General features: G+C 45.7%; 1 protein-coding gene across 1 annotated transcript in view; it reads right to left on the bottom strand.

Moving 5' to 3' along the window:
- Positions 1-7,679: 7,679 nt before the first annotated feature.
- LOC100955453 (glyceraldehyde-3-phosphate dehydrogenase-like) overlaps positions 7,680-8,465 on the bottom strand; it is a 33,075-nt gene continuing 32,289 nt past the window's right edge. The window contains exon 2 of the mRNA XM_023514914.1: positions 7,680-8,463. Within this exon, the coding sequence (XP_023370682.1) occupies positions 7,927-8,463 (537 nt within the window). The 3' untranslated portion in view covers positions 7,680-7,926. The remainder of the gene's footprint in view (positions 8,464-8,465) is intronic.

The following is an 8,465-nucleotide window of genomic DNA, read 5'->3' as shown; positions in this document are numbered from 1 at the left end:
AAGTGGCAGAGTGAGACAGCGTATGGAAAAAGAAGTCCTGGCTTTGCTAGTTTTGTTGGGGAGAGTATCCAGGCCCTGTGTTTCTGGCTGGAATTCCCAAATGGGAGGAAATGCTTTTCCTGGCACAAGTTATGTAACAGTTGGTGTACCTTGTAGCCTAGCAGACTCTATAGAAGGTAGTTTTCCTGTTGAAATAGTCCTCTGCTTTCTGAGGTAGAAGTTGTGTACATCGCAGTTTATGGAAATATTTTTAAATATTAAAATTATTTTTATTCAATATATATTTAAATTATTTTTGTATCGTCAAATTGGACATTACAACACACCACTTGCTGCTTCAGGTGGGGCAGGACGAGGATTGTTGGGCGATGTATGCACAGCCCATAATACCCAGGCCCTGCTGGGCTTGTGTTTTCTGCAGTAAGGCAGTGGAGCACACAGGTTAAGAGAATGAGCCCTGGGGCTTCAGAATTAGGTATCCTTAACTATTTTTTTTATTATTAAATCACAGCTGTGTACATTAATACTATCATGGGGTACAGTGTATTGTTTCTATATACAATTTGGAATACTTTCATCCAACTGGTTAACATAGCCTTCTTGACATTTTCTTAGTTCTTGTGTTAAGACATTTATATTCTACATTTAGTAAGATTCACATGTACCCTTATAGGATAAACCATAGGTGTGGTCCCACCAATCACCCTCCCTCCACCCATCCTCCCTCCTCCCCTCCCGTCCCTTTCCCCTCTCCCCATATTCTTGGGCTAAAATTGGTTATAGTTTTCCTATGATAGCTATAAATTAGTTTCATAATAGAGCTGATTGCATTGGGTCTAGCCTAGCAATAGAGTCTGCTAGGCTACATGCTAGCTGAGTGCATTGGGTCTAGCCTAGCAATAGAGTCTGCTAGGCTACATGCTAGCTGAGTGCATTGGGTCTAGCCTAGCAATAGAGTCTGCTAGGCTACAAGGTACACCAACTGTTACATAACTTGTGCCAGGAAAAGCATTTCCTCCCATTTGGGAATTCCAGCCAGAAACACAGGGCCTGGATACTCTCCCCAACAAAACTAGCAAAGCCAGGACTTCTTTTTCCATACGCTGTCTCACTCTGCCACTTGTATTCATATTCAGGAGTACATTCGGTAAGAAAAAGGACGGACACACCAATTAAAGGCCCACATATGCCTACCAGAAATACAAACTGTGAGACGTGGCTGCCTCATGTCTCAATTAAAAGAAAAAGTGATACTTTTTCTTCCATTCTTGAGATACTTTGCTAAGAAGAATATTTTCCAGCTCCATCCATGTAAACATGAAGGAGGTAAAGTCTCCATCTTTCTTTAGGGCTGCATAGTATTCCATAGTGTACATATACCACAATTTATTGATCCATTCATGGGTTGATCTGGAGAACACTTAGAGAACTAAAAATAAATCTGCCATTTGATCCTATAATTCCTCTGCTAGGTATATATCCAGAAGACCAAAAATCATGCTGCAATAAAGATATTTGTACAGAATGTTTGTTGCAGCCCAATTCATAATTGCTAGGTTATGGAAAAAACCTTAACTATTTTTGAGACCAGGAACAAGTTATTTCACCCCCTACTCCTGAATTCCTTCACCTGAAGGTGGGGTTGAAAATGTCCAACTTACAGGTTTTGTGGATTAGATGAAACAAACTCTGAAAAGCATTCGGCCCAATGCCTGATATGACATGTTTGCATACTGGGCACCTGGAAGCAATTATTTTTGTTTTTGATTTCAGGACAGTTTTGCAGTGGTCCCTGAGAAGAGACCTCAGGGGGATTCGTCACAGAGATAGGGGCCTCTAAACATGGCCGAGGTCAGTGGACTGGAGAGATGAGGTGGAGCCCTGTCTCTGGGTGCCCTGTCTCTGGATGTCGGCTGGAGGCAGAAAGCCATGGGGGGGGGGGTCCTCAGTTTCAAATCAAGTGACTTGTAGTTCTCACAGAGAACCACAGGCTTCCCTGAGAGATAGAACCTGGCACTCGGTACCTGAACTTCTCAAAGGTGAGTTTTGTGATACCCAGGGATGGTTAGGACCTCCCTGCCCCCAGCTGGACCCATGGAGAGGTAAATAAGGGGTGGGACAGACAGCTGAAGGGTGATACCAGGTGAGCTGAGCCCAGGGGAGAGTCTTGACGTTCTTTAAGGCTAGTGGGGGTGGGGATTGAGCTTCCTTCCATAATGAGAGACAGTGGGTAATCCTGAAATTCCAAAGGGCCACCCGGGAGAGAGGAGGTGTCTCTAAAGTTAGGGAGAGCTGTTTCTAACCCTAAGGAAAAAGCTTCTGGGATCAGGGAAGAAAATGGCTTTGTTGGCTAAAATGCCCAGGAGTCTGACAAGGTGGGAGTCATGCCTGGAGTAAGAGTTACAACCAGGATCTCACAGGGCTCACAATTTGATCCCATCTAGCTGCGGTGGCAACTTTTTAATCCATCGTCACAGCCCCAAGCAACTCAGCCCAGCAACTGGAGGCGCCTTTTAGCAGAGGCCTTGAAATATCATCTGGAAAAGGAACCACCAGGAAATATGGAGCACAGACAATTACCCTGAGTGTATTGTAATACGGCCAGGACCTTTATAACTTTTCCTTGCTTCTGAGTTTTGTTATTCTATCCATTTCCTTGTTGGAGAGTCCAGTCTTAAACGAAAAAAGCCTGTGTATGTAGTTTCCGAGACAGCAAAGACAGGCAAGGTGGAGAGGAGGTCCTAGTCCACAGCCAGGCCAGGAGAGGAAAGGAAATTGGAAAAGTAGAAAAAGTGGCAGCTCATTAAAGGAAAGAAAGAAAAAAGGAGACTTTTTAAGGAGGAAATGAACGTATGTAGAGCCAGCCCTTGAAGGAGATATGAGTCCAAGGGCAAAGGATCTATTTATTCCTGATCACCTCAATCTAGGCACCAAAGCTGTGCAAGAAAGATGACTAATGGACTGTAATGAGTTTCTATTTCAACAATGCCTGAATAGGCTTCTTTCACTTGGTTCATCACGAATAAAGATATTAATCGAGAAGAACTAAACAACACTAAAGTAGATGGGAATCAAGTCGCTCGTGTGCACACAGAGATACACACATATATGTGTAAGTGACTGCATTGTATAAAGTGCAGCTGTGAATCTCGAAAACCATCACGTTCTGCTTGGTGACTGAAGGGTAGAGAGGCAAAGTCTCCGGGGCCTCCTCCCCTGGTCCATGCGGCATTGTGTGTAATGGCTGGGTACTGTGCCTCTCCAAAGGTGTTCCAGCTGCACCACAGCCCAGGGGCTTCCTGCAGTTACTTCATGTGGCATTTTAAAGCTAGCTTTCTTTCTTTCTTTCTTTCTTTCTTTCTTTCTTTCTTTCTTTCTTTCTTTCTTTCTTTCTTTCTTTCTTTCTTTCTTTCTTTTTGGAGACAGTCTCACTCTGTCACCCTAGGTAGAGTGCCATGGCATCAAAGCTCACAGCAACCTCAAACTTGGGCTCCAGTGATCCTCCTGTCTCAGCCTCCTGTCTCAGCCTCCTTTCTCTAGCCACCACACCCAGCTAGTTTTTCTATTTTAGTAGAGACGGGGTTTCACTCTTGCTCAGGCTGGTTCCCAACTCCGGAGCCTCAGGGACCCCCGCCTTGGCCTCCCAGAGTGCTGGGATCACAGGCATGCGGCTCCGTGCCTGGCTGCAAGCTTTCTGTCTGAGCTCACACTTTCTGTCCCAACTCCTGCTGCTGCTCTTCTCTTCCTTTGGTCTCTGTCTCTGTGAACTTGAAGATTGGTTATTGCTTCAGACAGTTCATGTGGTAGACACATCCTTCCATGAGCGGAGGCTTAGCAACTCTTCCTCGACACTTTCACACTTTGCATCTGATGAGCTTGGTCTCTCTGGAGCAGTGCAGGCTGCACTCTGTCTGATCTACTGCAGGCCTCTTTGTCTGGTTTCCTCACTGGCTTCTCAGAGCTGCTCTTGCCTGGTCCCCAAGTGGAGGGCTGCATTGTCCAGGTAGCCTGGAGGTTCACTGCCAGTCACACGGGCCCTTGTGACCTCATGGTGAACAGCTGCACGGTGAGAGCTCCGTGATCATCCTGAGTCTGGGGGTCTGTGATCGCATGGTGAACAGCTGCACGGTGAGAGCTCCATGATCATCCTGAGTCTGGGGGTCTGTGACCGCATGGTGAACAGCCGCATGGTGAGAGCTCCATGATCATCCTGAGTCTGGGTGTCTGTGATCGCATGGTGAACAGCCGCACAGTGAGAGCTCCGTGATCATCCTGAGTCTGGGGGTCTGTGATTGCTCCCGGTTCTACTCTCAGCACACGACTTTGCTCTGAGTGAGAAGCCATGAAACTGGCTACTAAGAAGCCGAGGTTCAGCCTGATGATTTTGTGTGTGTGTGTGCGCACATCCCCCCCATCTTATTGTCATTTCAAAGTATGCCTTTTTTCATGCCTTCGGGGCAAAGAAGAAAACAGTCATGCTTCCAAACCACCCCTGTCCCAACAGAAAATGCCTTTTCCAGCACTTTTAAATCTCCTCTTTCTCATTACATGAGCCCCAAGGTTCAGGGCTTTTGAAATTTTCTTTAGCAGAAAGTACATAAAGGGTGAGGTGGATATCTCGGTATTCGGTGACAGTGGGTGGAGTGGCAGAGAGGGGCCTGCAACTCTGAGCACGTCCCTGTACCTTGCAGCACTGCATCTGCGTTTTCCTGCAAATAAAATGAGAGGACGTGATGCTATTGCGTGATCTCCCGTGTGGAATCTTAGAAAGAAAATGTGCAGCGATAGAGAATAAAACAGTTACCAGGGCTGCGCCAGGGAGCAGGCAGTGGAGAGACGTCAGTCCGGGGACCCAAAGTAGCAGGTGTGTAGGTGAGCAAGCTGCAGGGCTAATGCACAGCGCCAGTGCGGGAGCTCACAGTGCCTGGCGTTGGGGATTTTTGCTAAATGAGTAGATTGTAGCTGTTCTTGCCGCAAAAAGAAGGAGAAAGGATAAAAGGATAACTGTGTGAGTTGACGGCTATGTTAATTAGCTTCACTATAGTAACCATTTCACTATCTATATGTGCCTGGTAACATCATGTTGTGTACCCTAAATATATACAATACAATTTATAAATGTATGTACAGATCCTCCTCAGCTCTGCAATTTGGAAGTCGGAGGCAGCATGTTGGGGATTGGACAACTGAGTCTTTAAGAATAGATCCCTCCCTTCTCATCCCACCCTATTGATTTCTCTCCCGGTGCCTCTTCAAACTCCACACTGGGGCCTGCAGTTCAAAGAGGAGCATGAGAAATGAAGTCAGCCTTGTCCTTGCTAATTGGTGTCTTACATAGATAAATTATCTAGTTATCAGGTATGTCTTCACTTCATGGCAACATGGCATCAAGGAAATCTGTTACCAATACTGGGAGAAAGTATTTTTATACTCACAGATACTTTTTAGGATGAAATACCAAATATTGAGGGACAGGGGCTGACTTCGGAAATTCATTTTTCACTCCTAGCATTGTGGTAGAATTTCTATCTTTGCCTTATTCTCTAAAATGATGAATTTTTTGTATGATGGCAGAAAGGCCTCTGTAAATGCTTTTGTAGACTCCACACGAAGACACCATTCTCTTATCCTTTGTAGTTTGACTGGCTGAAGTTTTGTGGAGTCCTACAGTAATGGTGCCAGAAGTCCCTGCCAAGCTACCCGCGGGTGGGGCTGGTGGTGATGATGCTGACTGCCCTGAGTAAGGACGGTCTTCAAAACAGCATCAGAGGACTTAAGTACTGAAGTATATTTGCTTTGTACGCCACCTCCTTGCACTTGAGAACATGTGCTGTGTAGAACAGCTCAGTGCAGTTTGACTTAAACTTCCTGGACTTTACACCAACAGCATTTTTATTTCAGCTTTAAATTACTTACTTTTTTTTTTCTCTTTTTAGTAAACAAATACAGGGCCTTATGTGGCGGCCTGGCCTTAGGAGGAGTTTCGGGGAAATTGTTCTTCACATTTTAGAGGTTGTTTGTAATAACTTTGCTTATGCAATAAAAATGTTAATAGCTTTGAAGAATAAAAACCCCGTAATAATTGCTCATCTATAAGCAGAGTCTTATGGTTTTAGCTGCAATCTAGGGTCCCGGGTGGGGAAAGAGTAACATAATACCTTCTATTTATGCATGGTTTATGAACTGATTTGCACAAGGGGCTTTGTATTTATAAAAATGCATCTCACTTTGTATGCATTTTAACCATTTAATATTTGATTTGCCAAGAGGGCAAAATTTTGTATTTACAATGGCAGCAGTATCGCATTAGGCTTTATATGTATACACACCATTAAGTGTGTCTTGAAAGAGTTTCGAAAGATGAGTTTATAAGAAGATCAAACTTTAACGACAGGTCCTCAGGCGTTTTAGTAGTTCACGTAGCTTAATTCCCATTTCTCTTGCTGATAACATAAGTCATAATAAGAGTAACAAAGAATTCCCTTAATGAGTTGGTTGAATATAGTGTATATAACATTGAAGAATGTTTCCAATTCTAAAATTTGGAAGGATGGTGTTTAAAGGCACTGTAGTTAGTTATCTCAACAGGTGGTAGCTGGTAATTGATAATTATATTTAAAGTATGTGCATTCATTGTGGTTGGTAGTAATATAGCATTTTTTACCCACAGATCTCAAAGCATGTGTGAATAAATATGCATTATTTCTCTATTTTAAATAGCCAGAGACTCACTGAACGTTAATTAGATATAAGCAGACAGAGAAATTTCACATCCCCTGCTTTCTTGGCGCTACTAAAAAAGGATTCTTCCCTGAAACTGGGATAAAGAATGCAGTGTACCTGATCCCTAAACCACTGCTGTTCAGGGGCGTGGGTCTGGGCCCAAGCAAGTTCCGTGGAACACAGAAGTGTCTGTCCAGGCCCACAGAGCATTCTGGCGGCTCTGAGTCAGATGAGAGCTCCGTGATCACGCTTCTGATCCTGTCTGTTATCTCCAGCTCCTCAGCAGATGAACCAAGGACAGGAGGTGGCATTTCTTCCACCCTTTCCGGGACTTCTTCTGAACCCTCACAAACCGCTTGATTGGGAAAATTTTCACCGGAACACGCACTAGGTTGCAACCTCTTTTCTAGGTGCTTGAGAGGGGCAGTGAGCAGAATAGACATTACTGCTGTCACGGCGCTGTGCGTGTGGGAGAGAAGGATGGTGTGTGCCGGGTGACTTCCTGCTCACCTTCCCATCTGCACATCCTCAGCAAAGAGGGGCGGCCCACCTTCTATATCAGAGGATTTCCTATCCTGCTTATCCCTGTTGGACAGGGAAATGTTCCTGAGCTTTATTTTCTGCGGTTTGGGTTATTTTAATTTTTACAGTTTGTGTTATGGAAACAATAGCTATATTAAACATGGCTTCTCAAACTGCATCTACCTCCTGTCCCTGCACTACACACAGAGGCAGATTTCCCCAGCAGTGGATTGGGTGCAGAGTCCTGCCGAGCGACTACCCCGTCCAACGGGAGTCTTCCCCAGACCAGACGTGAGGGTCCCGGATACTCAGTGGCTTGGGCCCCCTTTGCTGGAGGAGAGAGAAAGCTGACCACCCCAAGGTGCTGCGTGTAGGGTCAGAAGAGCCTTTGCAATAGCTTCCTGTTTTTCTTTTCTTTTTTTTTAATTCAGAGAACTTTATTGATGTTACATGACAAGGTGGGGCTCCCTAGGCCCCTCCCGTTCTTTAGGAGGTCTGGTGTAGAAACTGTGTCAAGGGGAGATGCTCAGTGATCTGGGGTACTGAGTAGGCAGGGGCACTCCAGCAGCTAAGGGCCTTTCTCTTCCTCTCGTGCTCTGACTGGGGCTGGTGGTCTGGGGGTTCTTACTCCTTGGAGGCCATGTGGGCCATAAGATCCACCACCCTGTTGCTGTAGCCAAATTAATTATCATACCAGGCAATGAGTTTGGCAAAGTGGTCATTGAGGGCGATGCCAGCCCCAGCATCAAAGGTGGAAGAATGGGTGTCACTGTTGAAGTCAGAGGAGACGACCTGGTGGTTGGTGTAACCCAGGATGCCCTTGAGGGGGCCCTCTGATGCCTGCGTTACCACCTTCTTGATATCATCATATTTGGCAGCCTTCTCCAGATGGCAGGTGAGATCCACGACTGACATGTTGGCAGTGGGGACGGGGAAGGCCATGCCAGTAAGCTTCCCATTCAGCTCAAGGATGACCTTGCCCACAGCCTTGGTTGCACCAGTTGAGGCAGGGATGATGTTCTGGAGAGCCCTGTGACCATCACGCCACATCTTCCCAGAGGGGCCATCCACAGTCTTCTGGGTGGCAGTGATGGCATGGACTGTGGTCATGAGTCCCTCCACAATGCTGAAGTTGTCACGGATGACCTTAGCCAAGGGGGCTAAGCAATCAGTGGTGCAGAAGGCATTGCTGACAATGCTGAGGCTGTTTTCATACTTCT

This window comes from Otolemur garnettii, unplaced genomic scaffold, assembly GCF_000181295.1.
Source record: "Otolemur garnettii isolate 467f Iridium unplaced genomic scaffold, OtoGar3 scaffold00061, whole genome shotgun sequence".
In the NCBI taxonomy this organism is placed as follows: Eukaryota; Metazoa; Chordata; class Mammalia; order Primates; family Galagidae; genus Otolemur; species Otolemur garnettii.
This window is presented reverse-complemented; position numbering and strand designations above follow the sequence as displayed.